Genomic DNA, 20605 nt, shown 5'->3' on the forward strand with positions numbered 1-20605 from the left:
TGATCAAGCTTTGGGGTGGTGCGTTATGCAGCAGTCACTAAACAGAAGACCCAGTGTGAATACCAACAAGGGCTTTCACAACAGACCAGTGTGACTTGGGAAGACGAGCTTCCCCGACCGCTGGTCCACACGTGTCTCGCCTCACCTGGCCGATGCGCCTTCGGGACCGCCATGTTCATCACGCGTCCTCCATCCTGAGGTTTGGGGGGAGATGCGGTGAACCTGCAGATCCCCGATTCTGAAGGGGTGCTGGAGGTCAGACTGTCTGTGTACTCATTTGTCCCTGCCGTCAACTGCTCGGACGATGTGTCTGAGATGAAGCACTCCGTGATGGTGAACTTGGCGTGCCTCAGCTGCTCTTCCATCTTGGCATGTTCGTAGGCCCTGGCCAGTTCTTCGTAAGTGGAAGAGGCACTTTCTGTGGAGACCATGCTGCTTCGCGCTCGATCTGTGCCGTGAAAAGAGAAAACAAGACGGGTGATGTGTCACCGTGAGTCTGCACTGACTGGGTGGCGCTCTGGGCTTGTGTCTATTTCTTCCAGTCACTGGGTAGCCCGGCAGGGGTGCCTGGTCTCTGTCTGAGGACTGCCTTTGTCACTGTAAGGCCACCTTCATGATCCTCAGCCATGTGGCTCGGGGTGTCAACAGAATCTCTGGAGTCAGATGTCCCCAGCCTGGGACACTGCCATAGATCAGTAATACATCCCCCTGAAAAAATTCTGCTTTTAGTTAAGACAGCTGGGAATGTGGTGCAAATGAACTGCAGTGGCCCCTTCCCTGCCCCTGGACCACAGAGAGTCTTTCACTGGCAGGAATGATCTGAACTCTGCACTCAGCTCCTCTGGCCTCTGTGTGGCAGGAAGACAGGATGATGGTTAGAGATGAAGATGTGACTGCACGGAATTGCTCACTAAGCCAAATGACTTCTGACCCTGGGACTCATTCTTTGTGTGTGGCACCCTTTACAGGGACCAGGAAACCTCTAGAACCATAAAAGGAGCATCTTGGATAGAGGACTCTCTGCATTTTAAACCCACTCAAAAGTTCTGAAGTCACCTCTGTGGAACTCTGAGGTTCTTGTAAGAGGAGTAACTGCCATGAAAATAAACGAACATGGTGACACGCCGCCTTTGAGACTATTTTTGGAGCATATCATCCAGCACAAAAGAAAATGAGGATTAAAATTTCCTACAGCTCTTAAGTTTAGGTATCATTTCTTTTCAAACTTTTAGATTGGTGGGGTGGGCAACCCAGTGCTATTCTTAGGCTCTGTCTTCTCTGCAGAGTGAGATCTTGGTGGTGGATGGTACGGTAGGAATGGCTTACCTTATAATCAACCCCTGTTTAATTGTCAAACGGGTCTGCCGTGTTCCCTATAGGGGGTGCTATGACCTTGTCATGTAACTTCAAGTGCAATGTCTTAATCCTGGAGATAGTAGTGGGTGAGATGCCCTCAGAGTATAATCAGAATGATTGTAATCTTGAGGGAGAACAATGTAGAAATTTCTATGTCTCTCTCGACAGGGCAGGAAGGAAAAGGAGAGGGAACCGTGTGAGTCTGAGATCCGGGACGCCTGCAAACTAGACTCCTTTGGCTCTGCTTTGCGGAATTCACTGGACCCTGGACACGGTCAATGCAGTACAGCTGTATCGGTACCTGTTAGGTAAATGGTCTAGCAATTTGAAATTGACCTTGAAAGGGAACAGGTAGGGCCCTGAAACCCAGGGTGTGGGCCCTACTTGTCCCGGGATAGAGAAGGAGGCACGCAGGCCTTACCTGTGTCTTGGGAGGGGCTGACGCTGTAACTGTCACTCTCCTTGTCCATGGACCCCGCAGCCCTGGGTGTTGGCAGCCTCCAGTCAGTGGTGAGGGTGTGTGTTGAAACGGTGGGGTGGGGTCTGTTGAGGGTCCATTGGCTGGCGTACCGGTTTCTCGCTGTGGGCCCAGCCTTCGCGTTCCTCCTGGTGGTGGGATCTGAGAAGAACCAGAACGAGGTTTGTGTCTAGGAGGGTGGTCAGTCGTGATCATGGTGTTGAGCGGGGTTCTCCCGACCCAGCGCTATGATCCACTCAGCAGGGCTCATGCCTCCGGGAAGCTCTCCCTGACTACCCCTGTCCAGAGTACTGGCTTCCTCTCCTCTATGGTCTGAAACATTCAGGTGATACTTCAGCACTTAAACAAGCCCCGTTGGGGAAGAATATCAGATTTGGACTCAGGACTCCAAACGGATTTGGGTCTTGCTTTTGGATCTTAATAGTTTCATGACCCCGCCTTGTATCACGTAAACTTCCTGAGAATCACCACCTTCTGTAAGAGGAGAGAGTGCAGCCAAATACGCTCTAATGTGGCTTCCTTCCTAAGTGTTACCTCGAGCTGTTGTTACAGGTTGAATTGTGTCCCCTGCAGAAAAGATACGTCCACATCCTAACCGCAGAACCTCAGATCGATCTTATTCGGAAATAGGGTCACTGCAGGTGTAATTAGTCCAGATGAGGTCAGACTGGAGTAGGGTGGGCCCTGGATCCAACATGACTGGGATCGTAGCAAGATGAGGAGACAGACAAGGAGGGGAGAGCCCCGTGGGGCTATGGAAGCAGAGACTGGAGGGCTGCAGCTGGGCCAAGGAGCCCTGAGGCCACCACCAGAAACTAGGAAGAGGCGAGGAAGGGTCCTCCCCTACAGGCTTCACGGGGGGCATGGCCCTGAGGACAGCTTGAGTTTGGACTTCTAACTAGCGGAACTGTGAGAAAATAAATTTCAGTTCTTTTAAGCCACCCAGTTTGTGGCACATTGTTATAGCAGCCCCAGGAAAGCAAGCAGCTGTCTCCTGTATAGATTGTTGTCTTGTATTCACTCACTGCCTCGAGTATGACTTTTGTTCATCAACTAAATTGCAAGTCCTCAGAGCAGAGGGAAGAGGGAAGATCCCCTTATATCTGAACACTTTCTTATCCCTTTGCACATGGTAGCATCTCTTCAATGGAACTGTCTGAACTGTGACCAAGACCTGGGTTATTCAATGTGGAGAACAAAGGGTCATCGCATATCTGGATGTCACAGGTCTCCCATCTTCAGAAACATAGAGGTTTATGGACACACTGGATGGAGCCAGATGGGTTTCATTGTCTCTAAATTTGGAAACAGAGGCAAGAGGTCAAGGGGGTGGACTGAGTTCTTAGCTCAACTCTTAGCTAACAAAAAAACATGTTCCAACAGTACAGAACATTGGACACTGGAGTTGGCAATGTTCCCTTTTCTAGAATTCTGTGGAAAAGGGGAGAGGCTCAGTTACCTGGAATGATTTTTCTGGGGCTCCAGCCTGAAGGCCACATAAGGTCCTTTTCCATTTTTGAATTCTCTGCTTTTCAAAGAGGAACTTTATGTAGTAATATTTCGAAAATGATCTGGCCACTTCTAAACACAGCAGTCTGTGCTGACTGCTTATCACTAATGGAGCAGTTTCGCAGGAACAGAACTGAGAGAGACAACTGTGGCCTGATGACACCGACTCACTTATGCGCTCTCCTGAACCTGCAAGTCTCTGCAGGACAGAGGCAAGGGCGTTCATCCTCCAATCATCCCACAGAGCCCGCTGCGCTCCCCGGCACACAGACCTCCCTGGACGAACACACATAGCTCAGGGCGGCTTTATGGCTGACACAATGGGAGCTCAGGGAGGAGAAGCGACACAGCTATTAAATGGCAGGAACGGAGCCCAAGACCCCACCTGTCAGTCCAAGATTGCCCATTACTCGGCCGTGCGTGTCCTCACCCTTGACACCTAGGAGTCCTGGTGCTGTATCTGCATGACACTGGCTCATTTATGATTCTAGGCAGGGTCATGGGACCCCGGTGAAATGACTTTCTTTTTAAATTGGAGGATTTTCCTTTTTGCCAGTTTCTAGTTATCGGACTTTGAACCTAATCCATCACTCCACAATGCTGGAGAGAAAAGCCTAATGATGGCAGCTCAGTCGATACCTATTAAGATTTCCTGGGTCATCAAAATGCTCTGTCTTGGTGCATAATTCTCGGGGGCATTGATTTCCAGCCTCATTTCATCCGTTACTTGCAAAATTCCACGGAAGACTTTACTGGAAGGTTTTTCACGGCCTTGATTAGAATGTAAATGAGTTATGCTGGAGAGCCAAGCTCTCTGGACAGCAAGGTATAAATGATAATTGGGTTTCTCTGCTGAAATGCTAGGAAAGAGATCCTCAAAGAGATAGAAAAGCATTCTCCTGGGTAGGAGGCTAAATGTCTTCCAGGCACTGTGGATGTGATAAGTGGAGCTTAAAGAGTGGAGCTTGTTATTTAAATACTAATGAATCTTTTCCAGAAAATTACCCAGTCCCTTACATAAGTTTTGAGGGTTCTTATTTTTATTCTCCCTTAAGTTTCCTGTAAGTCCAGCTGTGGATCAGTTTTACTACAGGCCTGGATGCTTGTGGAAGAGGGGGTCAGTTTGATAGTATCACTTCCGGGACACAACTTCCTCAACTCCCCAAACCCTCACCTGTGTTTCCTCCTGTCCAGCTCACCCACCAACGGTGGGGCAGAGACCTTGCCCCCCTCCATAGCCCCTTTTCCCACTGAGATGACCCTATCTGGAGAGTTCCATGGTCAAGTGGCACTATTCAAGCCAGAAGTCTTTTCAAGTTAACTTTGTTCATTATTCCCCGCCCCCTCTTTTTTTTTTTCCTAGATGAGGACAGCTTTACCAGTGGCCTGATAATATTGGGAATATAGGTCATGATATTACTTTCCTTGAAATGCACTTCGTTCTGTTCTAAGCAAGCATTCTACAGGCAAAATTGTCCTTGTAGGTAGAATACTCAGGAGTTGACACATTTTTGAATAATCAGGTTTTTGGAGCTGTTTGGTACCTGAGTTGAACTTTTCTGTAGCATAGTTTCTGAGATAGCAGCTAAAATAAAAATTTTACTTGGATTCCACTCAGTGGCCTCCTTCGTAGACCTTCCTAGTTAATCTATTAACCAAATAAATGTTGGGGTTTACGGTCCCTGCACAGAAAGTATTTTATTTGGGTCCCCAGCACCCTAATATAAATAAAATCTAGTGATGAGGCGTTATGCTTGCTAAACAACAAAGGAATTAGGGGTAAGTGATATAAATAATTCTTGGCCTTTCAGCATTGGGTCTGAACCTGAATTAAGCTTCTGCTCATTGAATCAAATTATTTTAATTATCCTGAACTTGGGATGAGAGGATTTGGTGGATAATAAGGTCATAAAACATGCCATGTATATAATCGCCTTTCATTCCCTGCTACTGGTTTTCATATCTTACAGATACCGAGGCCTTGGCTTTGCACGATGAATTTACCAGTTGTCTCATAGACGGGGTGAAACGGGGAGCCTGAACATTCCTATCATTCAATGAACAAATATTTATCAAGGGCTTATCACACACCGGTCTCTCTTCACTGCCATCAGGTATTTTCCAGCCGTGTGTTGAGTACCATCCCGGGTAATAGAGTGTGCGTGTTTTTCAAAGTCTCAACAAGAAAGATTCAATCCGTCTTGTAAGCTCTTCTTATTTAATATATATGTGAAGTCTATTTTGTCCCCAGCAGTCCTTACAGAAGCATCATCTCTTCTTAGAGGAGTGTGGAGGGGTTGAGAGTGGGGTTTCGGGGTGAGTGTCTCTTACTTTGGTCCAGCTTTACTACTCGCGGGCTGTGACCTCACTGGTGTGCCCGTTGCTTTCCTCTCTGGGACTGGTGGGTGACGACCTTGCCCACCATCAGTGCTGTTGTGAGACGTGTGTGACATTAACGAGCTACAGAACCACAGGCACGTGGGAGGCATCAATCAACCTGGGGCTTAGCCCATGACTCCTGAGTGACTAACACTTGACATGGGATGCAGTGTGTCCTGTTTAATGAAGATGGTGACGGGAGATTTGATGGGTTGACCAGGAAGGCTAGAAACTCACTTTCGAGAGTTTGACAGGAAAAAAGCCATGAAAAATCATAAAACTAGATGCTGGAGAATGCCAGTGATGCAGAAAGGTGCCCACTGGTAGTAACCGGTAAGGATGGGAACCGTGTCCTATTTGTTTTGCAGTCCAGCCCTGCGTGGTGAATACTTTTTGCAGGAATGAATAAATGATGATGGATGGATGACATCCAGGTAAACATGACAAAACAAACCCGGGTCAAATCTAACACTGATCACTTCACATGTCTTTGTACCCTTGCACATTTTGTAAGTAAAAAGGTTGGTTTAAGTTCTCCAAGGTGATGACCTCATTGGTAAGTTTCTGCAACGTGTCCCGGGGCTGACTGTGTAAGTGTGGAAAGAAACACTTCTAACTGGGTGAGGCGATACAGACACACAGCTGATCAGATGTCTCAGGAAAGGGAGAACAAAGAGGGGAAAGAAACTGGTTGCCCGACTCCTGCTGAAAACACTAAACATCGTTTCTTTTCCACCCCCATTACTCTGATTTCAAAACTTCTGACGTAAGTATACATACGGTCGCTCAGTATCTAAATGTATTTACTGAAGGTCTACTGTGTGTTGGACCCTCTGGCAGCAGCTGGGGAGACCCGCGTGAACAGAGACCCAGCTTCCAAGTGTGTCCTAACCCACGGGAGAGACGGGGACATGAACAGAGACGTGGACACAGCCACGGTATGTGTTTTCACATCTTGAAAAAGAGATACAGCAAATCATTGCAATTTCTCCCGTCCTTGTAATAAGCATTTGTTGCAACTCTTTGGCAAACTAATGTAATGCTTAGAAACATAACTTCTGCAGAACAGTCGTGCTCATGTGCGAGCAACGTATTTTAGATGTTCTTCTTAAAAATAAAAGTTTCCTACAGTAACAACAAAATTAGAATAGAACAAGAATGTCTTTGGTAGTTGAGGAAATAGGCTATAAACCAATCTCTACAAATACGCCAGACTGCAGTGAGAGGAACCTGCCCCAGGGGACTGAGGGGATGCAGGTGTAACACCTGGGCCCAGGTGACAAGCTCTGGGTACAAGAAGCAAGCAGAGGACTGGGCTGCAGAAAGCTCAAGGCTTTGGACTCCTGTGCTGATCTGCTGGGGGGTGAGACACCCACCGTTTCTACTTCCAAATAAAAAAATACAATGCCTTTAATCCCTCGTAATGTGGTTTTGGAGTAATATTTAATACAACAAAATGATCACAATGGAATATTACTCAGCCATAAAAAGGAACAAAATTCTGTCATTTGTACAGATGCGGATGGACCTAGAGTCTGTCATACAGAGTGAAGTGAGTCAGAAAGAGAAAGACAAATATTGTATATGAAGGCATATATGTGGAATCTAGAAAAATGGTACAGGTGAACCTATTTGCAGGGCAGTAATCGGGATGTAGACGTAGAGAACAGACATGCGGACACAGTAGGGGAAGGGAAGGGTGGCATGAACTGGGAGATTAGGTTTGACATATATACACTACCATGTATAAAACAGCTAGCTAGTGGGAACCTGCTGTATGGCACAGGGAGCTCAGCTCGGTGCTCTGTGATGCCCTAGGTGGGTGGGATGGGGGTACGGAGGGAGGTCCTAGAGGGAGGGGATGTATGTATACCTATAGCTGATTCACTTCATTGTACAGCAGAAACCAACACAACATTGTAAAGCAACTATACTCCAATTAAAAAAGAAAATGATCCCGAAATCGTTACTAATGGAGAACGTTCTGCAGATGCTAAATGAATAGTTCTATTTTTTTTGGAACTAGAGACCGAGGAATGAATTTGTGTAGATTTTCCAAGTGTTTGTAAACACTATTTAATGAAGTTCAGCACCAATGAAAGAAGCGTCTTTCCAGAAGCTGTAGCGGTTTGGTTTCTGTGGGATCTGATCATCAGGCAACCCCTGGGCGAGCATCCCAACACCCTCAGAACGGGCTGCAGACGTGTGACACTAGCCTGTGAGGCCTGCAAAACCAGTCTGGCTGTGTCTCTGGCTCGTCCTATCCGCCTTCCCTGTCCCCATTCAGGTCCCACTTCTGTCCCCAATATGATTTAGAGGCTCTCCCGTACCATTCCTTCTGTCTGGCAGGCCGACTGACCCCTGCCTGGGACTCAGTGGAGGTCTTCCCCAAGCCTCACACGGAAGCAGCCCCTACCCTGGTCCCCACGCCCCTGGCCGACTCACCATCTCATCATTCTGTTCTATTTGTCCCTCATACTCACTGATAAACAACGCTTTCCCTCCTTGTTTCACGTTTGACTTCCTCCACTCAGGTGAAGTGAATGTCTTTTTGCACCTTTCGAGGTACCCCAACCCTGGGCACTGGCCATACGTGAAGCAACACCTTCATGAATACTTCTGAGTCTGAATGAAGGAATTCTTAAAGCTCCCCAACAGTGCCTACACCGTCAGAGCCATGAGGCCGACACGTCCCTTCCGCCAGCCTCCTGCCTGAGGTGAGTGAGAGACACTCACCTCTCACTCGTTAGAGCTTCTGCTTGTGACGCAGATGCATGTCTCTGTGGATATTCTGAAAGCCATCAGATCAGCCTTCCCTTGTTCTGGGGCTGACCCGGCAGCTAGAAGCTTCCCCGTGCTTTCGTTTCACTGCCTCCTGTCCAGCCTTGACTGTTTACGACTAGCCTGTGTGCATCTCTCTGCCAGCTGAGCGTTGGCAGGGAGCTGGACATGCAGATTCTTTTCACCTGCTGTGCGGGGAGCCCGGCAGGTTTGAGGGCTCCTGCAAGGCTGCACTACTGTGGACACCTCCTCCCAGGCTCTACGTGACACACGCCTAACACTTGGGGGAGTGTTTCTCGATGAGGGGTCCAGGCAACCAGCAACAGAATCACCCTAGGTGGCTGTTATAATGCAGATTCCCAGGTCCCACAATACACCAAGTGGATCTGAATCCCTGGGGGTGGAAGCCTGGAATGAATATTTTAAACAGGCACCCTGGGTAATTCTGATGCACACAGAAGACGGGGAGCCACTCCCTGGGGCGTCTGTCCTGTTTCCTCTGCCTCTTTCCTATCCTGCTGCTAAGGTCTCCATTAACTTCCACTCTGATGGGGACAAAGTCCTGCTGAGGTCAAGGATCCACTGACAGAAGTCTCCTGGGTCTGTAATCTTTCCCGGTTTAATAGCCATAAGTAGCTCAGAAAGCCATCAGTGCGGTGTCCTGAAGTAGCCAGGAGCAGGCCCAGGCAGATCATGATGGAGAAGCCCATAGCTGGAGAGAATGTCAAGGACCTGGGAGCACCTTCTAAGAGCAAAGGTCTTAGTCCTCTGCACTCCTTCGCAAAGCTAATCCTCACTCGTGTCCCGTTCGTGTCTTCAGAATGTGCTAATGTCATCAGAGAAGGAAGGACGTGAGGTTACACAGAGGGGAGGAATAAAAGATTCCTTCAGAATGTTCTTGCAAACGACTTTTCAGATGAATTTCAGTAACCGCTAGCACCGTTTTCCTGCATAGTACGATGCTACTTAGGAATCATCCAGTTTGCTTCAGGAAGCCTCAGTGCATTTCACAAATGCCTCCCAAGGCAGACATTCTAAAGAACACTTATAAGCATAATATTTATTTTTCTAATTATAGCACTCTACTCAAGAATGTAAAAATTTTTTCAAAGAGAGTGCCTAATGATTTAAAAACTAGCATCAAAACTTCCAAAAAGATAATAATCGGGACATCAATTTCTCAGTCTTTAAAGAGATTTAGGAACAATTTAAATTATGAAGGAATAAGAATATCTAATTAATAAGCTCTAGATACATATTAGGTATTTAATTTCATCACAGTAATTAATTTCCATATAATACGGATCCAAATCTTAATAACTAAACCAAACAGAATCCCCAGATTAAGCAGAACTATATTCTTCTCAAATAGTGAGGTTCAGGAGAAAAGCATAAGCTCGGAAGACGGACGGACCCACAGCTGAATCTTGGTTTCACTACATAGTATGCGTACAACTTTGGGCTGTTTCCCTAACTTCTCTGAGATTGTTTCCTCATCAGTAAAATGGGAGCTCTAATATCTACTGTATTAGTAGGTACATGGCAGGGCTGTTGCAAAGATAACAGCCTGATATCACCTTTCTATCCCAATCCTGGCACAGAGGAGATACTCACTAAGGTTAACTAACTTCTTTTCCTGTGTTGTCTAAATAAAAAAAATAAATACCTGGACCTGAAATTTCTAACACTTTCTTAGTAAACCAATACCAAGAGTTATGGGCTTCCACCGATAACGATTTTAATAACAGCTCAGATCAAACAATACAAAGTCAACGTCCCAATCAAAGATGTCATCATCCCTACTTGCTTCTTAGGCACAGAGCTGAGAAGCCCCACATTTTATTGCACAGCCACGGAGCACGAATGCATTCTCAGCACTGGTAACACCCACAGAGTTTAAGTGATGTGTGACCACTCACTCGTTCCCGGCCGAGCATCGGAAACATCCACCAGGGGCCCGGTGGCCTGCGACACTGACTGGTAATGGACCGTGTGTGTCACCGTCAGGGACTTTTGTTTCGCTGCCTCTCCGAAGTCAGCATCCGTCAACAGGACCGTGGAGCGATCGTCTGCAGAATAGCAGGATACAGGAAGCCAGGGACAGTTATACCCCCTGCTCAGTGACTCCCTGGCCGCCTCTCTCCTCGGTACTTGCATTATTGCTAATGGCAACAGTAACAACCTCATCTCATCCAGCAAAAAAAAAAAAAAAAAAAAAAAAAAAAACCCAAAATATTCAACCACTGTATTAGAATTACTCCAGAATGAAAAAACTAGATTATCCTTAGGGGTTGACTCAGGAGCATGACTTAAAGAGAACGACCGCGGAGAAGGGTCTCCCCTCTCTCCTGGGGCTTGGTTTCTTCTCATTAAGCACACTTTAATCTGGGGAGGACGGCTGGGTGGCTGTCCATTTAAAAGAGTTTGGGGTTTATGTGTTTGTTAAAAGCTCACCCGAGACACCACCAGCCATGTCAGCATCGCCCAGGGTTGAGGCTGCCATTTCAAATAAGCTCTGTTCGAGGAACAAGAAAAACTGCCCTGCGGTCATCTATCCCAGGGTCGCCTCTCATCTGGAAGATGGCAAATGTTCAAGATGGGGCATGGGGGGAGGAGAAGAGAAGGGCCAGTCTTCAGAGTAGACTTGATGGATTCCTTGATTTTAACTGTTCTGAGGTATATGCCTTTTCTTCCCAACTCTCCTGAGCTTCAGTGACTCTAGGGCATTCTGTAAATTGACTTCTCAAAATGACTCACTTGTCAGACTTCCCAGGACCTACTGGCATAGGGCACTTGAAGGTTAGGGAAGCCTGGGTGCAGATGAATGCAGAGCATTTTAAGCCTTTGAGGAAGGAGCAGTTGGTCGGGCTGTGTGTCATTATTTGGCTGTCTCAGATTTTCATTACTTTCTTGTGATACTTTTCACACTTTCCTAAGAGCTTTTTGACTCCAAGGGAAACTTTTGTTAGGGTATATGGAGTTTTTCATACATTTTCAAGCACTGCAGGCTGGGGTGATGTTCGTATGAGTTTATCAGTCGGCTGGGACCACACTGCAGCGGGCTTGACACTGAACGGTAATGCGAAAGTCATAAACAACACAGCTAGACTGCTGTGCCCAAAAAAGGCTCTGAACAGAACGAACCTTACAAAATCCAATTACTCAGGCTCTGGCAGGAAAGGAAAACCTCTTGAAGTCAGAATAAAATTTCTGGGCAGAGAAAAAGAAGAAGGACTGCCAGGAGGTCTGCTGACACCCGTACAGCCCAGATCGGTGCCATGGTGGGAGCCTGGGCTCGGCTTGGGGGTCCCGCCCTACATCTGTCCCTCCATCCTCGAATAAGCCGGCCTTTCCACGGAGGTGGGTTCTTATAATTGGACCTGGTATCAGAGGCCTGACATACATTCGCTTTCATCCATTGTGGTTTCTATCATGTAGCCCCGCTGAGAACACGCCAGAGTATCTGTGGGGCTGGGTTTCCGGTTTTAACAGGACATTTCGGGTGCCTGTCAGTTTGTGAGGTTGACATCCACTCTGGCTAGAAATTAATGGCTCTCCCGTATTGGGTTATTGTAGGCAGAGCCCAGAGCGTTTTAAAGCCTCATGTGTCTACTTCCCCATCAATTAGAAGATGCCATCGACCAACTGTCAGGCTCCACCGGGAGGTAAACGACTCTTGGTGATGAATGATCCTGCAGCGAATGTGCTATATCTCTGGCTAAGGGTCGTTATCATGTACGGAAACGACGGGCAGACCTTCCTCTGGTGTTTGGTCAGCAGTGACTAGCTACTGGGAGGTAATACACCCCTCCCAGGATCCGCCTAGAGACCTGTTTTAACAGCTGTAGGCAGAGTTATTAACAAGTCTGGCGAGAACATTTAGCAAATGTGTAACTGTATTATAAAGTCATAGGAATTACAATTTGATTTTGGAACTGATGTTTCAAAGGAAATCTTAGTTTTAGTGCCCAATTCACTGGGTTCAATAAAAGAGATTCCAGATACACTACAGAAAAGGTAATGAGAAACAAAACATGGTGCCTTGCCCTGAGGTGAGGCAGCTAATTAAGTCTTGTGTATTTCAGGATGAGTAGCGAGCCCTCATACAACATGGTAGCATTTAACTGAAGCTGGTTGATCGAAGGTCACATTGGACATGACCAAGCTGTGCTAAGTGCTGTTATGCCTGAACCAAACTTGAATCCTGCAGGGCAGCCCAGGTCTTAGAATTCTGGAGCCATTAGGTCAGACATCCCCACTGTTCTATTAAAAGACCATAAAAGCAGGGCAGGGACAAGGGGCAATGGAGGTGTCCTGCCGATCTGGCCACTCATCACTGCCTAATTGGCAGGAGGTGTGGAGGGTACATGCCAGGAGTTGGGTGGTTTTAGCCAAACCACCGGGAAGGGTTGTCCTGGGACCAAATGCCAGCAAACATCTTCTGGAACAGACACAGAGTGAAGTTCAAAGAGTGGCAGCCTAGGAAACCTGCCTCAGAGTCTGTTTCCATGAGTACTGGGGGGTCCAGCCATACTTCTAAGGTGAGGAGTTCTGGGAAGTAGCCTGTTGATAAGGAAGAAGGTGACGCCCAGTCACCAAAGGTGAAATCGGTGGCCAGGTGGGGGACCTGCCCTGGTTTTGCTCCTGTCTGTGTGACCTGCAAGCTACAGAACCTCTCGACGTCCCAGTTCGCAAGTAGAATCTTTTTCCTATGTTGTTTGGGAGGCGTAAGTTAAATGATCCACATACAATGCTTATAAAAGTATGTGACCTTTAGAGCACTCTTAATAAATGTTAGCTATTTTTCTGATCATTACCGCAGTGGAAATACAAAGTCTTTGATCCTGGAATAAATAGAACCATCTAGACAGGCAGTGTGGACAGCCGACTTCGAGTAGAAAGAGGCTGGAAGGAGTCAGGACACCTGGGTTCTGGGTGGACAGGCCACTGAAGCTCTCCGGGTGTCTTTTGCGATCGTGAAACAGGGGAGCTGGGACTTTTCCAGAGCCCTGTGAAGGATTTTTATGGGGTGCCAGGGGGTGGAGAAAGATGTCCTTTGCAAAGACATTTGTAGAATTTAAAATTTTTCTTTAATAAAGGCCTTATTGGAGTTGAGGAGGAGCTCATAAAGTGGATTTCCAAGACGGGGTCTTAGTGTACAGCCCTTCTCGGTTTGCTTGATTATAAATGTTGGTTCTTTGGGGTGGTATCAAGAGACTCTCCAGGAGAGACCCAACTCGGGACAGAGTTGGGGTTCTCTCAGGTGAACTCTGTGGTTTACATAAGTTCATTTCCCCCATATTTGCTGGTACTTATTATTCTCCTCAATAACAGTTGTCTACCTTCTAACTTCTTTGCTCATGTAGCATTCAAGATGTCCCCATGTCTAATATTTCCCATGGCTCAGGGTTTGGGCTGAGAGGGCATGGCTGTAGCAGCCACGTTGTGTAAGGCGGCAAACAGGACACCTTACCAATGGTCTCCATTGTGTCTCTCTCTTCAATCAGAAGCTGAGCCCTGGGTATGTCAATGTGCATCCTCAGGGTTTGCTGTTGCTTGCTCAACGTGTCTGAAGTCCGGGTATTCTTACTGGGAATAAAAAAGAGGGATGCATTAACAGATTCAGTTCAGTGTTACCCTAGGCCAACACCAACTTATTATCTAATTATGTGGGGAGGGGAGGGGAAGACACACCAGATAGATTTTTTTTCCTTCATTCAAATGATATTTATTAATATTAAATTTCAGCAGTCAGTTGTGAGGTTCAGAAAATACCAACTGTCAATAAAGATTGGTTCTGCATCTATCAATAGAAACTTTGGACATTCCTATTTCTTGTATAAAAGCCGAATGAAACACACACAAAAAAAAACATTCTTAAATCAACAACATTTTCACTTGTCAGCCATGAGATATTCCAACGATGGTAAGGGAGAAAACATGTGTACTGGTCATTCACTGGATGGGGTTTTACTAACAGATTTGTATTATACCTGGAGTCATTTTATTTTTGTTCTAGTAACAAATCATAAACCTTGTTAGCTTCCCTGACATTAGTTTAGTCTTCCGAACCCAATTACATTTTAGAATAGAAAAAAAGCAATTACTATAAGAATTTATCTCAAAATTTGTGTACCAGAAAATTACTCTTAGAGTGAGCTGTCTCCTAAAAGTAAATGGAAATAGGTAGTAAAACTGCATGGTATAATCAAATTCAGTTTCAGCTCACAGCAAAAAAAAAAAAAAAAAAAAAAAATCTGCATGTTGGACAAAAATACAAAAAAGTCCATAAAAGCTTTAATTAGCAATGCACGTTAGAAAAATGGTTGTTCAATCTTTACAGAATCATAAGAATTGAGTAGATTTAAGAATATTTAAGAATATTATCTGAAACACCTTCCAGGAAGCAGCAGGCATTCAGATAAGCTAATCAATGTGATAATCTACGGCATCCTTAAATCTAGCTCATTAACTGCCCAAGTCTGTTTTGAGAAAGATCTGCGGAGCCTGGCGCGCTCGGTGTTAATTATATGTAACGGACAACAATAAAGGTGTCTCCACACTAAAACCTCAAATGCCTTTTGCTCCAAGCAAGCCTCCACCGGGAAGCTCAGAGCTTCCTCATCCGTGAGGATGCATCCACTCTTGAACCATGTGGTTGAGGATGTTAATAATCTGAAGGTCAAGTTCACTCAAGAAGCTGTTTAAACGTTTGCGTTCAGAGGTCCATGTTAATATTCTGAGTATTTTCCAATGGCTCTTTCCTGAGTGTAAACAAAACAGCTCACGGAAATGGCAGCTTTTGAAAGGTGCAGCAGCTCTACCTAGGCCTTGATCTTGAACCAGATTTCTTGCTCTGCAGGTGAGTAACTGGGTTATGCAGCTAGACCATGCTAATTACGCAGAGCCCAAATTCAAATGTTTTGGCCTGAATTTTTTACGTGGTCTATAAATGTTTTTAAATTATTTACTTAACCAAGTTCTTACTTTATTTGTGTGTGTGTGTGTGTGTGTGTGTGTGTGTGTGTGTGTGTGTGTGTGTGTGTGTGTGTGTGTGTGTGTGTGTGTTTAAAGCAAAAATTCAGATCCTTGCATAAAATGAAGAGCGTTGGTGGCTTGGGGAGCTGCAGTTACGTCAGACAGGCTCTATTTCCACAAAAACATATGGGGAACTACTCCTCTGTGAATATCTGAAAGATCTGTTTCGAAACTTCACTAGGGACCCGAGTTTGTCCTTGCATCAAAAATAGAAGCGTGAGCTAGTTCCCTCTGCTCATCATGAATAGTTATGAGGCAGAGCCCACAGCTGCTCAATGAACAGCGAGGAACCCTGCGCAGCTATACTTAACAGCAAGGGGTCTGCTGTCAGTTTGACACAGGAAGCAAGTGACATCACTGCTGTGCTCCATGGTGATTGACACAAAGACTTAGAATATGATTAAACTTTGTGAACGGGGACAATCAAAGCTGGAGGTAAACGCCCCTCCTCGCGGGACTAAGCTGCAAGCCCTGCAGCTGGAAGGCAAGAAAGTTGCCCCACAAACCTTGAGATTCAGGGGCTTATTTTTCTTCCCTCTCTTTGCACTTGCAGTTTCCTTTGCTTAGGACACACTCCCCCAACGCAGGGCTCCTGTGGCTGCCCCCTCCCCTCTATCATTTCAGAGGAGCCAGTGGAGTCCTGCTGTGGGAACTCCCCATTCTCCATTTAATCTTGTCTCCTCAAAACTTAAAACTCCCTGGCATATGTTTAAGTAAGTTATTTATTAGCCATCTCTGCCAATGGACTATAAGCGCCTCAAAGGATATTTTCATCTCTTCTGTCCCCTGTATACCCTGAAACTTGGAACGGTATATATCCAAAGTAGGTGCTCAATTAATATTTGTTGCAGGTTGTTGAATGACTAATGTTTGGGCACAATGGGAGCTGAGTCACACCTCCTAGAGCCTTTGCTTTGGGGGCAGTAGCACTTTTCTCAATCTAAAAGGGTTATCAGGGCCCAAGGAAATTGTTTCTTTATCTGAATCTGTGCTGCCGTATTTTATTATCTCTTGTTACACGGAAGTTGATTCCCCCAAACTATAATAATTGGCCATTAGAACAGCAGCAAACCTTCAAAAAAAAAAAGAAAAAAGCTATTTAAAGAAACCTCATTTGTAACCTGGAAAAAGATTCTGAATGTTTTCACTGTGGAAGCAAAATTGCATCTTTTATATGATATGGGATCATGCTTAATATATTAGTTATTATTGAAATATAATCATCCGCCATCCATTTGCCATCTGGTTGTCTGATTAAAATGACAGAGAGCTGACCCTGGTTCACAGTGGATGGTGTTTCTGGGCTCAGCCAATAAATTATGTGCAGTTGCTACAACACTTTAAAATCAATATTTCCTTAAGATTTGGGGGATAAAACCCCAAACCAATGACGATTTCTGCATACCATCCCCCTTCCTCCCCAAAATGTAATACGAAGCATCCTGTAAGTACAAAGTAACTGTAAGGACATCAGGATATGTCTCGTTGTAACAGTTGGATGGGCATTTTTCTTTTTTACTATGTGCATAAAAATATAAACATCAAAAAGCTAAATTAACTTGATCTCTCAGTCTGAACCCTTCACTGCTCACAACTAGCTTCCTTACTAATAGTGGTCCTTGGACATTAACCATGTGTGGCTTAGTACGTTACAGCAAGACGGTCTCACCTCTGAGAAGTCTGGTATATTTAAAAAAAAATGTTTTCTTGCCTAATCGCATAAAAGGAAAACCCTTTCTATCTGAGCATGGTGGATGAAGTCTATCAGGAAAACCCTTTCTACCTGAGCATGGTGGATGAAGTCTATCTTCTCTCTCCTCTACGAGGTGACTTGCTTGGGTGAGGTGGACGAGTGTCCCGGAGCATGAGGCCCAGAGATGGGAGTGGCAGCCTGTGGGGGACCCCCGGGGAGGGGGCTCCAGGTTGTCTGTGTTTGTCCTGCAGTTGCACCTGCCCGTCTGGCCCCGGGACAGCTAATCTCACCGAAATACACAGATCTTTCCTTGAGGAGCTTGGGTGGACAATAAATGTTCTATTCACCTAGATCATGGGGTGATAAAGCTAGGAGCAATTTCCAATTGCTGTCTTTAGATAAGGAAAACAGGGCACAGGGAGAGAAAAGGATGTACAGTAAGTCTCCTACCTATGAACCTTCAAGTTGCGAACTTTCAAAGATGTGAACGTGCGTGCCGTCAACGTCAGGCGCGAGTGACATTGCAGCCTGCCCTCCGTCTCCTGTTGCTGACGACCCTTCAGCTCTACCATCTCCCACCTCCTCTCCCTCCTCCAGCCAGTAACTCTTCTTGCCTGTTCACTCAGTGCCAGCCCCTGGATGCCAGCTGTTGAACTGTACTACTGCATTTTTCAAGGTATTGTAAGATTAAAAACGTTTTCTTTATTTTTTTTGTGTTTGTGTATTATTTGTGTGAAAAGTATCATAACCTTTTACAGTACAGTACTATATAGCCAATGGTGTTAGTTGGGTCCCTAGGCTAACTTTGCTGGACACGAACTGGAGTTACAAACGCACCCTCGGAACAGAACTCGATCGTATGTCGGGGACTTTACTGTACCCCCAAATCACAAAGCCGGCCGGTGGCAGTATTAGGCCTAGAATATAAGTTCATGCTTCTATGTCCCAGCCTGCTCAGTCCTCACCTTCCCAGAGAAACCAGTGACCAAGATCAGGAACAGCAGTTCCGTAGGGCTTCTCTGTACCGAAGGGTCTGACTTGCCTAGACTTCCTGGGCTACATTTGGAATGTGCTTGGCCCTAACCTGACCAGCTAGGGGACAAGGTTTTTTGCTGCTTGGCCTGTTAACCTGCCAAACTTAGATCGAATTGACCCTTCATGAACAAAAACATGGCTTTCTCTTCTAAATTAACCCCATAAAAATTCACCTATTTGAGGAGCTTGGAAATTCTCTTCCTTTTCAATCACTTCCATCCTTTGCAGAAAAGCACCTTAAACACCTTCAGTGGGAGTAATTACCAGTTTTAATGTTCCTAATTTCATGTTGGCAACTGCAAATATCATTCTGATTCCCGCTCTTATCAATAGGTGGTCTTTCCACCACGGTAACTGCCCTATTAACAAAGAAGGAAGAAGACACTTTCTGATGTCTTGCCTGGGGGTCATGACAAGAGGGAGGGAAGGCAGCAGAGTAGCTAATACCACATCACCCTAACGAAACAAATGTTGAACATGTCAGGAAACACGGACCCCGGTGTCACAGGCTTTGGGTAGAGGCATGACTGATGATCCGGGAGTGCACGAAGGAAGTGGCCAGAAGCTATCTGGGAGGACACGCAGCTGCAGGAACCAGGCTGGGGTACAAATCAGGGAGGTGGACCTGGGTGGACACAGGAACGGGGGCCCCTGGGCTGAGCAGGTTACACCCAGTTTAGAGGGGGCGTCGAGCGCAGGTCCAGATACCCGTGATTGTCGAGGCTGTGCCCCGCGTGGCAAAACACTTGCAGGAGAAGACAGAAAGCCACAGTTTTATGTGAAATGTCTTAATTTTTAAAGGACATCAACAATTTCATATTTTTAAGACTACATTAGAAAATTTACTTTATTAGATAGATAATTATTATAATTCGAATGACTCTGGCTTATTTGCGTTCCAGATATTTTTGTCAGATTTGTTCAATACAAGTTCACATGTGTCTGGCTGCCTTCTATGTGACCACTAGCAAACAAGTACAGACTTGCACAGGAGCATGGACTCAAGGCATTTCATATAGCTTTTCATAATCTTCTCATGCACGTTTAATCTAGTGTGATGGGATTAGATAGGTGGAGACATTTTACAGACCATTTGCATCTCTGAGCTCTACTCTGGGCTCCAGATTCCTGCTACCAGCTATCTGACACCTTCATTGGAGGCTTAAAAAGCATCCCCAACATGACCCTTGTAAGCCTTTTTTTTTTTTTTTGCAGTACGCGGGCCTCTCACTGCTGTGGCCTCTCCCGTTGTGGAGCACAGGCTCCGGACGCGCACGCTCAGCGGCCATGGCTCACGGGCCCAGCCGCTCCGCGGCATGTGGGATCTTCCCGGACCGGGGCACGAACCCGTGTCCCCTGCATCGGCAGGCGGACTCTCAACCACTGCGCCACCAGGGAAGCCCCCTTACAAGCCTTTTCTTTCTGATCCACATCCCCTTCCTCTGCCCTACAAAAAGAAAAAGTCCATACCCTGCATCTATCTTCCTAATCTTGGCAAATGGCACCAATGCTTATCTAATTGCTCACACCAAATATTTCAGAGTCATTCTTGATTCCTTCACATCTGTTACCAACAATTCACACTGTCTTAAAACACAGTATGGACAAACAAAGACATCTGTGGGAAATGTAACCCATGAGCCAACGGTATTCAACCTCTGTCTTAGGTCTTCACACATACTGGTGATATGGGAGAGGACTCTTTGTGAATAACAATAAAGTACTACTCTGATACGCAAAGGTGAGGGAGGAAGTTAAAGCCAACTGTGGTGCTGTAGGGGTTGGGAAGAGACCCTATACTCCATCTCTTTTATCTCCTATGTTAGTCATCCTAAAATGACAACATCAAGGTCACCATCAGGGTCCCTGACATTTTTCTTTTTGGCCACGCCTTGCAGCTTGTGGGATCTTAGCTCCCCAACCAGGGATCCAACCCCAGGCCTTGGCAGTGAAAGCGCTGAGTCCTAACCACTGGACCGCCAGGAAATTCCCTGACATTTTTCTTATCTGGTTCCTAGACTCTGATTATCCTCTTTTTACTTTTGGTTTAATCATTACAATATAAAGTGCAAAGGTTGGGGTGTCTTGTACAGTTGTGAACATGCACTTACTTATTCTACTCCCCCTAGTCATCCACCTACTCAACAGTTATGAGTGGGGCAACGATAGTGCTGGTTTCTCCTAACATGGTGATGAAATAGGCTGTGACTTCCAAGACCAGACTGAATAGATATTTGCAGCAGAAGGTGGTGGGTGCTCCGGTGGAGGGGTGCTAAAGGGGCAGTGGGAGCTGAAGGCAAGGAAAATCTTCCTTGATCAGGCCATCAATTTTGAAC

The 20605-nt window shown here is 46.0% G+C and overlaps 1 protein-coding gene across 1 annotated transcript in view; it reads right to left on the reverse strand.

Annotated features, from left to right (window-relative positions):
• Positions 1-20605, reverse strand: part of LOC141278625 (cell adhesion molecule DSCAM) — a 106836-nt gene that overhangs the window by 19404 nt on the left and 66827 nt on the right. The window contains exons 12-15 of the mRNA XM_073804524.1: positions 13977-14092; positions 10423-10572; positions 1778-1975; positions 146-448 (exon numbers count right to left, since the gene is read on the reverse strand). Coding sequence (XP_073660625.1) covers positions 146-448; positions 1778-1975; positions 10423-10572; positions 13977-14092 — 767 coding nt within the window. The remainder of the gene's footprint in view (positions 1-145; positions 449-1777; positions 1976-10422; positions 10573-13976; positions 14093-20605) is intronic.

The sequence above is a fragment of the Tursiops truncatus genome, chromosome 4 (assembly GCF_011762595.2).
Source record: "Tursiops truncatus isolate mTurTru1 chromosome 4, mTurTru1.mat.Y, whole genome shotgun sequence".
NCBI classification, from domain to species: Eukaryota; Metazoa; Chordata; class Mammalia; order Artiodactyla; family Delphinidae; genus Tursiops; species Tursiops truncatus.